At 38.0% G+C, this 18,058-nt stretch overlaps 1 protein-coding gene, 3 non-coding genes and 1 pseudogene across 4 annotated transcripts; 1 reads left to right on the top strand and 4 right to left on the bottom strand.

Annotated features, from left to right (window-relative positions):
* Positions 1–1,509: 1,509 nt before the first annotated feature.
* LOC121765601 (thioredoxin-like 1-2, chloroplastic) lies at positions 1,510–2,876 on the top strand. Its single transcript, XM_042161805.1, has 4 exons — positions 1,510–1,949; positions 2,032–2,196; positions 2,266–2,430; positions 2,520–2,876. Exons 1-4 carry the CDS (start codon positions 1,740–1,742, stop codon positions 2,703–2,705), a joined length of 726 nt encoding a protein of 241 aa, XP_042017739.1. The 5' UTR covers positions 1,510–1,739; the 3' UTR covers positions 2,706–2,876.
* Positions 2,877–4,888: 2,012 nt separating this feature from the next.
* On the bottom strand, positions 4,889–4,972 carry LOC121766243. Its single transcript, XR_006042968.1, has one exon. It is a non-coding gene; the product is annotated as a small nucleolar RNA R44/J54/Z268 family (small nucleolar RNA).
* A 223-nt stretch (positions 4,973–5,195) lies between these two features.
* LOC121766239 lies at positions 5,196–5,284 on the bottom strand. Its single transcript, XR_006042966.1, has one exon. It is a non-coding gene; the product is annotated as a small nucleolar RNA R44/J54/Z268 family (small nucleolar RNA).
* Positions 5,285–5,921: 637 nt separating this feature from the next.
* LOC121766242 lies at positions 5,922–6,003 on the bottom strand (annotated as a pseudogene).
* A 229-nt stretch (positions 6,004–6,232) lies between these two features.
* Positions 6,233–6,321, bottom strand: LOC121766241. The gene has a single exon (XR_006042967.1). It is a non-coding gene; the product is annotated as a small nucleolar RNA R44/J54/Z268 family (small nucleolar RNA).
* Between the last annotated feature and the right edge of the window lie 11,737 nt (positions 6,322–18,058).

Here is an 18,058-nt window from a genome sequence, read left to right as displayed (position 1 = left end):
AATCTGAAAAGCTACGGTGGACGAAACATCAAAACAACTCATAGACTTGAATCCACTCCTAAGACCTAAACTGCAACTATGTAAACAAGAAACTAACACATACTCATGCAGAAATATAATAGTGGCTACTAGATCTAGTCATCTCAAGGCAACTCAGACGTAAAACATCAGATCTGATCAAATCAACATGAAACAAAACATTCGAGATAGGATATGCATCGGGAAATAGAAATCGGAAGCATGTCAGAAGTATCATGCATTAAACAGAACACATCAGCTGGAAATGAAATTATAACTTCAAATCTACTACATCAAAAACAACAACAGTCGATAACATCCAAAAGTGAACTACAAAAGTAGGAAATTGTTTCATCACCCCTTCTCAGAGTGGAATAGCAAGAACAGAAAGATAACAGTGACGAAAACTATCATCAAGTGACAACTAAACTAGACTAACTAAAACCAAGTGTGTGTGCAGGGAAAACAAGGAACATGAAGTAAAGAGCTTCAAGTTCAGCCCAGAAGGGAGCTGAATTCCAAAAGATATTCTAACTTCGAATGAATGTGAGACCCCCCCCCCCCCTCACTACTTGTTGGGACCTCCTCTTTCTTGTGTTGGGCTTTCCTTATATAAAGAGGCGTAGAGCTCTGATCCCTAGAGTACCGTCCTCTTTGAAATGTCATTACTGCCCTTCACATTTTGTAGTGGGGTCTCTCACTCTATCTTCATGTGGAACTCCTGCTGGCTCCGTTTGATTTCTGACTTGATCCACTCAATGCCGCAGTTTTTGCCTTCGTTTCTTGCTTCGTGCTTTCGCGCCTAACTGATTCGTTCTTTCTTCTGAAAATGGCGGATTTCACACACACCTGGCTCAAAAATAGACGTTAGTTCATGGATTTGAGTGCAGTTTTGCCACGGAGCACATGCATAAAACGAGTCTCATCAATGTACCTCCAAAAAGATTTATCTATGGATAAAATTTATAATCGGAATCACCAAATCCGAAATAGGATATATTTTATGAGGCCATTTATCGAGTCATCAAAACCATGACTTATGTTTCACTTCTATTCCCCATTTTCATCAATCTATTTAATTACACTAATTAATAGATGTCGTTGACAGATTATAATCTTAATAAATAAGATTAAACGACACTAATCTCGATCTTTGCGATCTCAATTGTTACGCCAAATTTTATTTAAATATTGGAGTAATTAATATGAATATTTAGTAAAGAATTTATGGCCTCTAATAAATATTTATTACAGATAAATGGTTATTTAAAATAGAAAATGAAGTCAAAGAAAGATTTGAAGACGTGGAGCTGAAGAGAATCCTACAAACAAGCCACCGGAATCTCAGCAGTACCTAATTTATCCCAATTTATTAACCATTTATGCTATCATTAATTTGCATTTCCCCTTATCCATACCTCAGTTATAGGAATAGTTAATTTCCTAAAATGAACCAAGAATCGCCAATTGCAGAAATAATATGGATAAGTTCAAAACTCTTGACCCCACCCACTCCTCCCTTCCGCTTTACCTTTTACTCTTTAAATCTCCAGACAAAGCCACAAGCACATCTCAACCAAAGAACCCTAATTTCTTCCCCTTGTTTCCTAGCACCCTTCTCTTGATTTTTCATTTTGGTGGGCTTTCTTGTTTTTTGCTCGTTTGTTGGTTTTGTTTGGTTTCTGATGCGATTAGGTTGAAAAAGTTGAAATCTTGGAGATATGTCTTGTTGTTTGAAGGCTGGAAGCTCTGTTTATGTGTCAGATGGTCTTTCTTTCAAGAACAGAGCAAAAGGGTCTTTAAGGGTTTGTTCTTCAATCCAGACCCTTCATTCAAATCCCAGTGAATGTTTAGGCAAAACCCTTCATTTGTTAGATCAAAAACCTGCTACCAAGTTTGTCATTGAATCCCCCAAATCAGACCCTCCCAATGTAAGTTTATATCTCATTTATGTGTATTGGCATTAAGCTTTGTGCAATTTATCCATTTTGATGGTTGTTAGTAATGATTTAGGCACATAAATCATTGAGATGGTGGGAGAAATTCCTTCATCAAAACATGATAGAGATTCAATCAGCTCAAGAACTAGTGGATTCATTGCTGAATGCTGGTGAGAGATTGGTTGTGTTGGATTTCTACTCCCCTGGCTGTGGAGGTTGCAGAACTTTGCATCCAAAGGTACAATCTTTTTGTGATCATTTTCAAGAAAATGATTGATAACGAGGCCTAATCTTGATGCTTGAACAGATATGCCAGCTTGCTGAAGTGAACCCCAATGCCCTTTTCCTCCAAATCAACTATGAAAATCACAAAGAGATGTGTGATGCCCTCAACATCCGAGTGCTTCCCTTCTTTAGATTGTACAGAGGTGAAGAGGGGAGAGCTTGCAGCTTCAGCTGCACTAATGCAACGGTAATAGTCTAATTAATAGACCTTGTGTTTTGTCATCTGCATAAATCTGTGTTGTTAGGATTATTCATGTTCTATAACAAATGTTTCAGATCAAGAAATTCAAGGATGCATTGGCCAAACATGGCACTAGCTCTCGCCGGCTCGGGTTGGCAAAGGGGCTGGATGAATCGGAGCTGTCTGCATTGGCATCTCGTGGTCTGATTTCAAGAAATGTGGAGGGAAATTCATCCATGGGTTGTGAAGTGGAAGAAGGTGGTGTCTTTAGCTTAAGATGACAATTTGGTTTAGACTTTAGAGAGTAAGGCCATTAGTTCTGGAATTGGTAATTCATGTATTCTTTATTTCATTTTTTCCCTTTTTCTTTTTGTTTACAAATGTAAATAATTATTGATAATGGAGTCCTTTCCATTCTTAATAAATCAATAAATCTTTCTCTGTTCTTTTAATTTATTTCCCCGTTGTAATTACAACAATATTTGCAAGTTGCAACCGATTTCACTCTCTTCTGTTAATCACACAGTGAAATGAAATGCCAAACCAAATTGATCCTTGAATGCAATTTTTGTTTGGGAGAATTTAAATGATCAAATTGAAGTAGATCAAATTAAAACCTTATAAGATGGTAGTATATATAATTCTATTTGATTTTTAGTGATAAGATAACAAAAAGAGGTTTGAAAGTGAACTCAAATTCGGTGCAATAAATATGTTGGGTCGGAAATGGCGAAGTGTCCCACCATTGATTTGAAACGTGAATATAATTTGGTGGATATCGTGGCGCTGACGAGGATATCTCAATTATTGGTTTAAAAATGTTTTTTGTACTTCTAAACATGATCTATTTTTACATCAAATTCTACGTCAAATTTTAACTGCATTAATTGTTTTGGTGATAGAATAATAGCTGGCACATTTCTCGCACGTTTTATAATCGATTTTGTGTACTATTATTCTAGTACTGTGACATTTTCTATTTCAGTCAAGTAGGATCGATATGATTTAGAAAATAAAAGAATTGTGTTTTAACTGATGTGAATATGTAAATTAAAACTTTATTTCCCTGAATTTCTAGTTTTCTTTTCTTATTTATATTCTAAATCTTTTTCTTCTCATTTTTTTCTTTTAAATGTAGATTTAAAACGAAAAGGTTGGAAATGTTTATGTTTCAAACTCAATTATTTTTAGTAGTAGGTTTAATTCATATTTGAATATTTAGTAGATTTAATTTAATTTGTCAATCAAGATTAAGATTCTTCTTCATTCTCTATAAATACTTCTTAAACAATTGAACAAAGGTTTCAAAGGATCAATTAATTTGTTACAAGAAATGCCATGAGAATTAGGATTTTGTTCCTTTTCAGTTAGGGTTTGTCCCCTTCTTTTCTTTATCAATATAAGTTCATTTCAATTGTTCAAAATATTTCATGTGCATCTATATTATCAAATGCATTCACTCGGAATCACACAACTCATCGTTTCGTTATTTTTGCAGATTTTATGTTACAAGTTGGATTTATTTAAAGCATATCATGCATGAGCAAAGTCATTTTCCATTTATCAGGTATTATTTAAAGACTGGATTACAAAAATGGTATACTAAAAACAGGGTTAAAATATTTTTATTATCAAATGTAAGGAAATCACATTTAAGCACCTAAAAGACTGATAATCACATTTTAGATGCAACTTATACTATTTTACCCCTAAAACCATTAAGGGTATATAAAGGTGCAAACTCTTTTTCTAGGTAAAATCAAGACAACTAATTTATGGATTTTATTTACATTATGTAGCAAAAAGGTGCAAACTCTTTTTCTAGGTACAGCTTTTGTAGTAGACTCTACTTAAAATTATTAAGATTGGGAATATTTAATTTCCACAGTGAATTGTTTGGAATGGTATGAATATATATAGAACATTTAGTTTCCACTTTCCATAGTAAATTTCAAGTGACCAGTCAACAAACAACAGCTTGTTTACAAAGAGTCTCCATTGCAGCAGAGGAAAATTCACATTAATAAAACATGGTCCTATGAATTAAAATTTCATGAGTGAACAATCAACTAAGCATGTTTCACTGAAGTTGAGGATAAACAAAAAACAGAATAATCAATTAGGAAATAGTAAAATTTATAATAATCCATAAAAAGGATAAGAAATGCACTAAAAACACAAACACAATGCTTTGCCTCAGAGGTAGTGACAATCGAAGATATCAACATCCTCATTCTGGTAATATGCTTAATAAATGCATCATTGGCAAAGAGATAACTGAAGATAGAAAAGTGAATTTGTTCATCGTAAATAGAAAAGAAAATAAGGCCTCAGCTACGATGATTCATAGAGACAATCAAAGTTCAAAAACTCAATAATATACAATGTTTTGCATCACTGGCCAACACATACAAGAGAATTCAGGAAAACAAACAAGTTCTTATGGAATAAAACATGAAATATGTATGCAACAGAGAGATTCCGATCGACAAACCATCATATCCTAATAGAATGCTGATGTCCCTGTCTTTTAATCATCACTTGCATACAACAATCACTCAAGTAAAACATAACAAGTTTTAATGGCAACTGATAAATCTATCTTGCAACAACCAAGTAATAATAGCAAATGTTGGCAACTAGTGTTACACGGTTTTCAATATGGACAACAAAATATCCAAATAAATCACCATCTAATTTCAAAAGATGATAGAAAGTTGGGTTTTAAATTCTATGCCAAACAAAAAAAAGATGCAAAACTTAAGAATTTTTTAGCATCAGAGAGATTCCCATTAGACTTAGTCATCTTTTCTCCAAAAGGAGTTCTGATGTCCCTGTCTTTTGTATCATCACTTGCTTCAAACATAGATAAAACAACATAATATAGAAACAATGTATCTTTAAATTAAAAATCTTAATGCCTCAAGCCTCAGTTGTATAAGTTTTTACATGATGAGGAATTCTGGAGTGGATCACTATCACCTACTCCACTCCTACTCCACCTACTCACAACAAAATAAAATAATATTATAACCATGAACAAAATAAAATAATATTATACCCATGAACAATTTTAATAAGTAATAGTGGGTCAATTTTATTTTGTTGTGAGTGTAGAATAGGAGTGGAGTAGGAATTGTGGAGTAGGTGATCCTTGAAGAATTCGAATTCACTCAAAGTATATCCGTGAAGAATTCGAATTCACTCAAATTACGCGAAGAATTCGAATTCACTCAAAGTATATTTAACACCATCATTGGACAAGGGCATTCCATGAAGAATTACAAATTCAAAAAAATACTTACACAAAAATGCCAAACAAAACCTGTTGCATAAAACCACCCTAAGAAATGGAGCTGAAATCAGAATAACTGAAAACAATCAAAGTTCAAAAATTCAATGATATACAAAGATATGCATCACTGGCTAACACAAACAAAAGATAAGAGGAATTTGGAAAAACCAACAAGTTCTAAGGGAATAAAACATGGTATGTATATGCATCAGAGAGATTCCCAACAACAAATCGTCATATCCAAAGAATGCTGATGTCCCTGTCTGTTCATCGTCACTTGCATACAACAATTCATTCAAGAATAGTACATGGAACTTTGAAACAATCAATAAAATATAGCAAATTTTAGTACTTCAGGTTAAACACTTGTCAATATGGAAAACAAATTAGCAACCTAAATCACTTTATAGTCTCAAAAGATAATACAAAATTGGGTTGTAAATGATAAGCCAACAAAATAACTAGAACATTATAGACTAACACATTCACAACAAAACTAAGATATTAAGATTTTGAGCATCAGAGAGATTGCCATTAGACTAAGTCATCTTTTCTCCAGAAGGAGTTCTGATGTCCCTGTCTTTTGTATCATCACTTGCCTCATACGTCATAATTATAAAACAACATAATCCGAAAACATTGGATCATAATTTCTGATTCAAAACTAAATATCTTAATGCCCCGAAGCCTCAGTTGTACACGTTTTTTCATATTGAAGAATTCACTCAAAGTATATTTAACACCGTCATTGTTGGGGTCGTGTTGCCGCCGATCTCACACGCACACGATCGAAAAATAAAACACACAAAGGTGTAACGTGGTTCGGTGATGAATCACCTACGTCCACGGAGAAGATGACCGGAATTTTATTGATGGAACTCTCAATACAAGAACTTCACACACACAATCTATCACTCTAAGCAAACGCTAGCTAGTGCAAGAATTCTCTTCCAATTGTGTGCGTAATCTGTGTTCTACGTCTCTCTCTCTCTCTGATTACAATCGAGCTGTAAGTATATATGGGAGTCAAGAAGAAAAACAAACTAACTAATTTGTTTCTAAAAACAGTTACAACCGCTAAACACCAACGGCTAGTTTCAGCTCGGCAGCTCAAACCGAGCTCCCTGCTAGTTCCAGTTCGGCAGCTCAAACCGAGCTCAAGACCGCACTCCCTTCTCGGCTCAAAACCGAACTCCCTTCTCGGCTAGTTCTAGCTCAAAGCCGAGCTTCCTTCTTGATCCCTGCCCCGAGCTTCAACGGCTCTGTCACTTGACTGAATCAGTGAACTGCAAGGACACACCTTCACAAATCTCCACCTTGTCCTTGCAAGTCTCCATCAACATCTAAATTCCCTTCTCAAAACCTGTTTCATACCTCAGCACTCCACAACCTCAACCAACTTCAAACAATGCTTGAACTTTGAAGCCGGTAGAGATTTTGTCAACATATCTGATGCATTTTCTTCAGTAGGAACCTTTACCACATCAATCCTTCCATCCTGAATTTCATCTCTAATGAAGTTCCTCCTCACATCAATGTGCTTGGACCTCTCATGGAACATTTGATGTTTTGCTAAACATATAGCCGAGTTGCTGTCACAGTTAATCTTCACTGCTCCCAGCTTCATTCCTAAATCTTCCAAGATTCCTTGCAACCATTTCCCTTCCTTTGCAGCCTCAGTCAGAGAAATATACTCAGCTTCGGTTGTGGACAGTGCAACCACAGACTGCAAATTTGATTTCCAGCTAATTGCTGTGCCATATAGTGTGAAGATGTAACCACTCTGAGACTTTCTGTTGTCTAAGTTAGCCGCATAATCCGAGTCACAGAATCCTTCTAGGACTTCCCTCTCCTCAGACCAAACTCCACCACCAAACTTCAAGCCAACCATGACAGACCCTTTCAGGTATTTCAGAATCCACTTTAGTGCTGCCCAGTGATCCCTACCTGGATCAGCCATATATCTGCTTGCAACGCTTATGGCATGAGCCACATCCGGCCTTGTACATATCATCAAGTACATCACACTTCCCACTATATTTGCATAGGGTATCCTGCTCATCTCTTCTCTATCTTCAGCTGTCTTTGGCATCTGTTATTTACTGAGTTTGAAGCAGCTAGCCAATGGAGTGGATACTGACTTTTCACTCTTTACCTGGTATTTTTCTACCACCTTTCTGATATAATCAGCCTGAACCAATTTCAGTTCTTTCTTTTTTCTGTTCCTGACAATATCCATACCCAAGATTCTCTTGGCTTCCCCAAGATCTTTCATATCAAATCTCTGCTTCAACTCATCCTTCACAGACAGCAGCTCACTCTTGCTTGATCCTGCCAGCAGAATATCATCCACATACAGCAGTAGATAGGCCAGTATTAGATTTCCACTTCTCTTGACATACACGCAGCTATCAAAACTGGATCTCTCAAATGCCATCAATTCCATCTGCTCATGAAACTTCTTGTTCCACTGCCGGCTGCTTTGCTTGAGCCCATATAGGCTTTTCTTTAACAGGCAAACTTTCTTTTCTTCTCCCGGCTTCTCAAAACCCTTAGGCTGCATCATATAGATCGTCTCCTCTAGATCTCCATGCAAAAATGCTGTCTTCACATCAAGTTGATGCAGCTCCCAGTTGAAATGAGCAGTCATGGCCAATAAGATCCGAATAGAAGTGTGCTTCACCACTGGAGAGAACACCTCTGTGTAGTCAATACCCTCTACTTGTGTGAATCCTCTAGCAACCAGCCTTGCCTTAAACCGTATACTTTCAACTTCCCTCACCTCTACTTTCTTCTTAAACAGCCATTTGCAACTGATCAGCTTCTGAGTCCCTGGATCAGTCACCAAAATCCAAGTCCCATTTCTCAGCAAGGACTCTATTTCTTCTTCCATGGCCTTGATCCATTTCTGACTTTCCTTGCAACTCATGGCTTCTTCATAGGTTGAGGGTTCTGAAAACATGAGTACTTCTGCTACACATAGAGCAAAGAAGCTCATGTCATAATCTGAGAATCTGCTAGGTAGGCCTGCATTTCTTCTTGGATTTCTTCTGGCCCCTTGAGCTGCAGCAGCTTGCTGCACTGGTGACTCCTGCTCACCTGTGTTCTGAGTATGTTGAGAACTAGTTGCTCCACCTTCTTCTTGATTTTCTGTGATCACAACATCCTCATCAGTGTCTGTTCCAGCAGATTCTCCACCAAACTCAAGGTTTTGCATATCAGAGCTACTGCCACCACCAGAGGGCTTCCCATCATCTTTAAATGGCATCTCCTCTTCATTGAATGTCACATCTCTGCTCACAATGATATTTCTGCCTTCTCTATCCAAATTCCACAATCTGTATCCTTTCACCCCATCTTGGTATCCCAACAACACACATTTCTTTGCCCTTGGCTCCAATTTACTCTGCTTAATGTGTGCATAAGCAGCACACCCAAACACCTTCAAGGCTGAGTAGTCACCTAGGCTTCCATACCATCTTTGATCTGGGGTCTCATTGGATATAGCAGATGATGGACACTTATTGATCAGATTAGCTGCAGTAGAGACAGCCTCTGCCCAGAATCTCTTTGGCATTCCAGAGTAGAATAGCATGCACCTCACCCTTTCTAGCAATGTCCTATTCATTCTTTCTGCCAGCCCGTTCTGTTGAGGATTTCTTGGCACGGTCCTATGCCTTCTTATCCCTTTCACTTTACAGAAACTATCAAACTCCGCAGACAGAAACTCCATGCCATTATCAGTCCTTAGATATTTAAGCACTGAGCCCTTTTCATTCTCATATCTAGCATGCCATTCTCTAAATTTTTCAAAAGCTTGGGACTTCTCTCTTAGAATGTAAATCCACACTTTTCTTGAGTAATCATCTATGATGGAGATGAAATACTTGCCTCCACCTATGGATTCAGTTTGGGATGGCCCCCACAAGTCACTGTGGGCATACACAAAAGGGGCTGATGAAGTGTGTTTCCCACCAGAAAATGGCAGCTTCTTTGCCTTTCCTAGAATGCAAGATTCACATTTCTTTAGGCTGTCTGATGCACTTAACTTCATCACTCCTCGTTTAGCCAGCTCTCTTATGCCTTTCTCACCCACATGTCCAAGCCTGGCATGCCATAGATACAGGTCTTCTGTCTGGGCAAGATTCACAGCATCAACCACGGTTTCACCCACCAAATAGTATAGGCTGTTCTTTCTCTGAGCCTCCATCACAATTCTGGTGCCTTTTGTTACTGTGAGGATCCCATCACCAGAGTTGAATCTGCACCCTTTTGACTCTAGCATTCCAAGAGATATTAAATTTCTCTTGATTTGAGGAATGAATCTGACTTCTGTGAGAGTCTTCATACTCCCATCCTTCATCCTCAATCTGATGTTCCCAATGCCCTTGACATTGCACACTTGATCATTTCCTAGCATCACTGATCCTTCCCAAGCTGATAATTCTTGGAATCAAGATTTGTGTGAGCAAATGTGGAAGGAGCAACCTGAATCCATGATCCAGCATTCCTCAATCTTGGCCCCTGAGTGGATATTCAAAGCTTCATTATCTTCAACATCCTGAGCCAGATCAGCAGTCTCTATGTTCCCAGCCTTTTCTCGCTCTTGTTTCTTCTTCCAAGCAAAGCAATGCTTCTTTAAATGGCCCGGTTTCTTACAGTAGTGACAGCTTCTCTTCTCCTTCCATACTCCACCTTCTTCCTTCTTCTGGAACTTCTTCTTGGAACCCTTTTTATTCTGATTATTTTTCACATGCAGACTCTCAGCTACTGGATCAGTTTGTTTGTTATCAGCCTTCTGAGATTCCTTCATCTTTAATGCAGAATGAATCTCTTCATAGGTGACCTTGGTTTCTCTTCCAAGAAGCACTGCATCCTTGAAGTGCTCATAACTTTTAGGCAGGGAATTGAGCAACATCAATGCCTTATCTTCATCTTTAATGACCTCATCGATATTCTCAAGATCATCTACGCATTTCCCAAACTCCTCAAGCTGTTCAGAAATGCTCTTTCCATCTGAAAACTTGAAAGCAAGAAGCCTTTGCTTCAAATGTAACCGGTTCGCCAGAGACTTGGTCATATACAATGACTCAAGTTTCCCCCATACTCCTGCAGCCGTCTCCTCCTTGGAAACTTCCCTTAGCACCCTGTCCGTGAGGTTCAAGATCAGGGTGCTATAAGCCTTATACTGCATATCTTGAAGCCTTTGCTTCTCCTTGTCATCAGTATCAGGTTTGCCTTCTTTAGCGTCACCTTCATTCTTCAAGATATCCCATAGGCCTTGCTGCATCAAGATGGCCTTCATCTTCAGTCTCCACAGCCCAAAATCGTTTCTCCCGGTGAACTTTTCCACCTCGAACTTGGCTGTAGACATTTCTCAAAACGAGCGGTGGGCAATCGCCAAGATCAGCTTATACAACGGAACCTCTAGACACGAACTCACCCAGAAACCAATCAATCGGCAAATCGTGGAAGTCTTCCCACAGACGGCGCCACTTGTTGGGGTCGTGTTGCCGCCGATCTCACACGCACACGATCGAAAAATAAAACACACAAAGGTGTAACGTGGTTCGGTGATGAATCACCTACGTCCACGGAGAAGATGACCGGAATTTTATTGATGGAACTCTCAATACAAGAACTTCACACACACAATCTATCACTCTAAGCAAACGCTAGCTAGTGCAAGAATTCTCTTCCAATTGTGTGCGTAATCTGTGTTCTACGTCTCTCTCTCTCTCTGATTACAATCGAGCTGTAAGTATATATGGGAGTCAAGAAGAAAAACAAACTAACTAATTTGTTTCTAAAAACAGTTACAACCGCTAAACACCAACGGCTAGTTTCAGCTCGGCAGCTCAAACCGAGCTCCCTGCTAGTTCCAGTTCGGCAGCTCAAACCGAGCTCAAGACCGCACTCCCTTCTCGGCTCAAAACCGAACTCCCTTCTCGGCTAGTTCTAGCTCAAAGCCGAGCTTCCTTCTTGATCCCTGCCCCGAGCTTCAACGGCTCTGTCACTTGACTGAATCAGTGAACTGCAAGGACACACCTTCACAGTCATCGGCGCAAGGGCATTCCAATAAACATTACTCCTACTACCAATTAACAAAAAAAATGCATCAGAGATTCTGATTTCCGTGTAAAAGTATCATCTTTCTCCGATTCGAGTAAGACAGATTCTAAATATCATCACTTGCACAAAAATTTATCAAACAAAACATATTACACAAAACAACGGAGCTGAAATCGGATAACCTGGAAACGAATCCAGCTGAAATGTAATTTGATAGCTGTTCAAAGCATTTCAAGAGAAATAAAACAGGGGTTGCTGAGGTTCATTGTGTGATTGAGATTTAGGGTTTATGAGTGGCCGTATATTTATATATAGGAGGTTGTATCTAAATTCATCTGTTTCGGCAACTGGGCTCAACACTGGCGCTAGCTAAGGCTTGGAACGAAAATTTCGTAATTGCAAACATTCCACCACTGTAGTTTATCTATCATTTATTTTTCTGGGCTAGAAAAATACCACCAAAATAAATTTAGCCCATTAACTCGGTCCATATAAGTTTAAACATTATCGATTGGATTAAAAAGTTAAATAGCGTTATCTTGTTGTTTGACTTGTAAAATTATTGAGTGGGAGGCTCCATGGAGTAATTTTTAATTGAGTGAATTGCCTCATCCCTAACTTTTTTTGGGTTGTTACGCGACATACCCCTAATAAAAAAAATAACGCTGAAAGACTCTAATGTTAAATATAATCACGAATGAAGTTTTTTTAGCCACTTTTCAGACGAAAATACTCAAATAGCTTGAAGGGCATTTTTGGCAATCCCTAAATTCGCTGACATATGAATTTTATCACATTTCTATCGGTAACTTCTTATGCGATTTCCTAATAAGTTCTGGTACTTCATATGTGATTAAAGTTTTGTCAATATTTGTAAAAAAAAAATTCTTATATTCCTTTATTTCTAGTTAGTGGTAACAATATACTAGTTATATTATGTAGCAAATTCATTGAGAAACAACAAAAAAATTATAGAAAAGTGAAGTTACTGTTTCAATAAAATTCTAATCAATAATACAAAGAATAAAAAATATTTCACATATAATTAAAGGATACAGTAATTATTTTCTTGAAAATACTGACACTTAAAATATTATTTCATTATATATCACCGAACTAATTGAAACATGAGTAATATTTTGAAAACATTCAAGCATGTGATATTAGTTATTTAATCCTTAAAATGAGATTTTTTTTTATTAATAATAGTATTTGAAATTAAGAAAATGTAAATTTATAAATTAATACTACAAAATTATGATATTTTCATAATAAATAAAATTGATCTATAAATCAAGGTAAAAATCAAATAAAAATTAGGGGAAATAGAAACACAAATAAAACAAGAAAATGAGTTGTGTAAGGAAGAAAGCGTCTCGTTTTTTTATTTTCATATTAATTAATGCAGATAATGATAAATATGTATATTATAAAAAAATGAGAAAGTGTAAATAATGATAAATTTTTAATTACGTATGAAGTACCAGAAGTTTTTAGAAAATCATATAAGAAGTTGCTGACAGAAATATGGCAGAAATCACATGTCAGCAATATAATGGAGTGACAAAAATGTCCTTTTAGGGCCTGAGGGTGTTTTGGTCCGAAAAAACATGATTCGTGATTATATTTAACGTTGGGGGTCCTCTGACGCTATTCTTTTTTATTAGAGGCCTATGGTGTCACAATCCAAAAAGTTACAAACTTTTGAGGCAGTTCACTCTTTTTAATTTTGATATTTATAGAGAAATAACACAATCCTTATATTAATTGTCATCTTATATACCAAATGATAAACATAACTTTTTGTTTTGATATTTATCTAGCTTGATCCTTATATCGATTTATAATATTGTCATAATTTAACATGCTTAGCAAATGAATTATTGAATATTTTTGAATCTTTTGTCCAAAAATTATTAAATCACGAAAAACTAAAGATACGATGGAAAAGAAAATTTATACTCCTATATAAACACTAGTCCATAATTAAACTGAAAAAATTAAGAAAAGCAAGAGTGAAATAAACGATATATAGTACTCCAAATAAACGGAGGCCACATCTTATACATCCCACCAACTTCCTTCATCAGCTCTTTGCAAGATCTTGAAACACTCCCCCATATATTTATCATTAAGTAATCCCTCACGGCCGAGTAGAACGCACCTCGCGAGAATGGCTCGTATGTAGGTCTCTTGAGCATCAGCTAGAGGGGTGAGCTGCTTGTTGATAGAAATCCATGAGTTTCATCCTAAAACAAATTGTTGGTGATAAGAGGAGAAACCCATGAAACTTATATAGTGGATTAAGCTATTTGTGTATACCAATGTGGGGCATTGTTACATTCATTTTATGTTTCAATTGCCAACACCATCTCTTAAACCCTTCAAGTTGAACTTTGGAGGGGTTTAACTTTTTTATGATCGGTTGGACAACTGGCCCAAATTTTGAGTCCAGATATACTGCTGGGTCAGTCATTTTTTTCGATTTTAGTCCAGATATACTGTTGGGTCAGTTATATTTGACCCACAATCGACGACCTGTTCTGATATCATCTTGTTTTGGGTATCGGCCATGGATAGGGAAAGGAATAGTGTAGAGAAGATGGGTTGCAGAAGACTGTGTATTATATTCATTGGTACTGCTCTCTTATGACTTAAATAGAGTTTTTTACACTGTGTAGGATTCTCCACATGGTACACGATCAATTTATTCTGATTTTATAGGCTTTCCTTCCTTTGCTTGTCTTAAAGATGGTAATCGAGAGAGGTATAGATAAGTTGGTAAGGCATACTGAGAGTAGGAAGTAGAAAGAAAAATATTTCTTGTATATCTTTCAAATGCTCATTCACCCTAGTATTTATAGGGTGAAAGAGAAGGTTCTAGTACATCAATAAATGTGAGTTGGAACTCTACAAGACTTAGGGACTCATCACCCAAAATGAATGTTGGGCGGCATATTAATGACGTCCCTCTTTCCAACACTCCCCCTCAAGTTGAGTAACGGTATCCCCGATACTTAACTTGCCAATGAATTCTTTGAATTTTGTAGGACTCAGCGCCTTGGTGAGAATGTCTGCCAGTTGTTCCTCTGATCGGACAAATGGGAACTCGATAATTCCGCTTTCAAGTTTCTCTTTGATAAAGTGACGATCGACCTCAACATGTTTAGTCCTGTCATGCTGCACGGGATTTTCTGAAATGCTAATTGCAGCTTTATTGTCACAGAAAAGCTGACTTTTCCGTGTTGGTGGGAAGCCAATTTCTATTAATAACCTCCTAAGCCAAAGTATCTCCATCAGGCCACTTCTGATCCCTCGAAATTCTGCTTCTGCACTTGATAATGCTACAACTTTTTGCTTCTTGCTTCTCCAAGTGACTAGGTTTCCCCCAACAAAGGTAAAATATCCTCCAGTAGATTTTCTATCGACTGGATTGCTTGCCCAATCTGCATCGGTGTATCCATCAATTTCCAAGTCTTTATTTTTTTCTAAGAATACCCCATAACCGACTGTTCCCTTTAGATATCTCACAATTCTCATGACAGCATCCATATGCTCTTCCTGAGGCTGATGCATGAATTGACTGACCACTCCAACTGCATATGTGATGTCGGGTCTAGTATGAGAGAGATAGATAAGTTTACCTACTAACCGTTGATATCTTTCACGGTCTGTAGGCTTAGCTCCATCCACAATCTTCAATCCATGGCTGGGTACCATTGGCGTTTCAGCAGGTTTGCAGTCCAGTAGGCCCGTTTCTGCTAACATGTCAAGAACATACTTCTTCTGCCTTAGGAATATTCCGTGCTTGGATCTCAACACTTCAATTCCTAGGAAGTACTTTAAAGCTCCCAAGTCCTTCATTTCAAACTCCTTGAAAAGATTCTCCTTTAGATTTTGGATTTCCTCGGCATCATCTCCTGTTATGATCATGTCATCAACATAGATTATTAGACATGTCATTTTGCCGTTCCTCTTCTTTAGGAATAGTGTGTGATCTGAATGGCTTTGTTTGAAGCCATGTTTGAACATTGCCTGGCAAAATCTCCCAAACCATACTCTGGGTGATTGCTTTAACCCATAAAGGGTCTTCCTCAGTCTGCACACCTGTCCTTTTCCAAATTCACCACAAAAACCTAGGGGAACCTCCATGTAGACTTCCTTGTCTTTCTCAAGTTCTTCATGAAGAAAGGCATTTGTAACATCAAACTGGTATAATGGCCATTCCTTACATGCAGCTACAGATAGAAGTGTTCTTACTGTATTTAGTTTGGCCACAGGGGAGAAAGTTTCTTCATAGTCTACTCCATACACCTGAGTATATCCCTTAGCAACTAATCTTGCCTTGTATCTCTCGATTGAACCATCTGCACGTCTTTTTATGGTGAAGATCCAACGACATCCTACTGGTTTCTTTCCCGGAGGTAGAGTACACTTCTCCCACGTTTCATTTTTTATTAAGGCATCAATCTCCTTCTTCATGGCTTCCCTCCAGTGCTTGTGTTCCATTGCCTCTTCGAAGGACTGCGGAATCTCTTCTTCTTCATAAAGTGCAGCTTCGAATGCCCTAGCCATTTCGGTGAGGTGTCCCTGGGTAAGATTTGCAACACTGTATCTAGATTTCCGCCCTTTCCAGTCTGGCGAATATCTTCGAGGAGGAATGCCCCTTGTATTTCTTTGGGGCAATCTGTCGTGCTCTCTCTCTTGTTCGGCTGGTGGCTCATTTGTATCACTTCTGTTTTCCCTGTCACTGTTAGTGGTTTCAAGTAGGGTACCGATATTGGGATCAGAAGTATTTACCTCAGGATTCAAGGACTGGTCAGATAGCTTGGCAGTGTCCTGAAGCGGCATGTTCTGTTCATGTGGATTTGACTGCCCAGTGGTACTGCTAACTTCCTCTGTTAGACCGATTTCTACGGCTGGATTTTGGTCTGGTAGGGTAGTTTGGTTGTTTTCCCCTTGAGTATCCCTCCCCCTGAATGGTTTCTCCCCACAGAGGTAGCCAATTTAGTGCGTCACTGTTTGGATTATCCGTCTGACTCTCCCCCTGACCGCTAGATTGGCTATAGAAGTATTCACTCTCAACAAAGTCACAGTTCATAGTAACATACATGCGATCTGTTGACGGGTCATAACATCTATACCCTTTTTGATTTTTCCCATAACCCAAGAAGACACATTTGACTGCACAAGGTGAGAATTTGTCACGGTCATGTTTAGGTATGTGGACAAACATGGTACAACCAAAAATTTTGGGGTCTAGATGGAGGGACGATGGTACCGAGTTTTGGGAAGAGAAGACCTCTAGAGGAGTTTTGAAGTTAAGGATCCCTGTGGGAAGGCGATTTAAGAGATAGACGGAAGTTGCGATGGCTTCTGGCCAGAAGGATTTTGGGATGTTTGATTCAATGAGGAGGGCACGAGTGATTTCTAAGATATATCGATTTTTTCGCTCGGCTACCCCATTTTGTTCTGGTGTATAGGCACATGAAGTTTGGTGGACAAGGCCATTTTCAGTGAAGAAAGATGTCATCTTAGAGTTCACGTATTCCCTCCCATTATCCGATCTAAGGATTTGAATTCTAGAGTTATATTGGGTTTGAACAAGACGATAGAACTCAGAAAATTTCTCGAAAACTTCTGATTTTGTTTTCAAAAAATAAATCCAAGTCATACGCGAAAAATCATCAATAAACAACAAAAAATATCGAAAACCTCGTCCTCCAGTAACTGGAGCAGGGCCCCACACATCAGAGTGAACCAAAGCAAAAGGTGATTTTTCTCTAGTGTTGTTTAATTTGAAGGAATGTCTGTGACTTTTTGCTAAAACACAAGTTTCACAATTCAAAACATGTGTAGAAGAAACTAACTCAGGAAAGATTAGACGAAGATAACTTATGGATGGGTGTCCTAACCGGCGATGCAAGAGCCAAATCTGTCTGTCAGTTAGTCCATGAGTTAGCATCGCAGTACTCTGTTGGGCTATCTCATCCACATAGTACAATCCATGTCGCTCAGTGCCACGTCCAACTATCGTCCCCGTCTTGATGTCCTGTAACATACAAAACTGAGGCTGCATTAGCAATTTGCAATTGAGATCTCTTGTTACATGACTAACAGACAAAAGTTTGTGGGACAATGAAGGAACATAAAGACAGTTCGAGAGGCGAAGGGTTGGTGAGATAGTGACAATTCCCGCCCCCTCTACTTGTGCTAACTCCCCACTAGCTGTTTGGACAAATTTCTTTGTGGATTGAGAAATATTGA

This window comes from Salvia splendens, chromosome 14, assembly GCF_004379255.2.
Source record: "Salvia splendens isolate huo1 chromosome 14, SspV2, whole genome shotgun sequence".
Taxonomy (NCBI): Eukaryota; Viridiplantae; Streptophyta; class Magnoliopsida; order Lamiales; family Lamiaceae; genus Salvia; species Salvia splendens.
Note: the sequence above shows the minus strand (reverse complement) of the source record. Positions and strands in the feature narration are given on the sequence as shown.

Coding starts and splice junctions, on each gene's coding strand:
- LOC121765601 (XM_042161805.1), top strand. CDS start 1,740: ATGTCTTGTTGTTTGAAGGCTGGAAGCTCTGTTTATGTGTCAGATGGT. Junction 1,950..2,031: donor CCAAATCAGACCCTCCCAAT/GTAAGTTTATAT, acceptor GTAATGATTTAG/GCACATAAATCATTGAGATG. Junction 2,431..2,519: donor TCAGCTGCACTAATGCAACG/GTAATAGTCTAA, acceptor CAAATGTTTCAG/ATCAAGAAATTCAAGGATGC.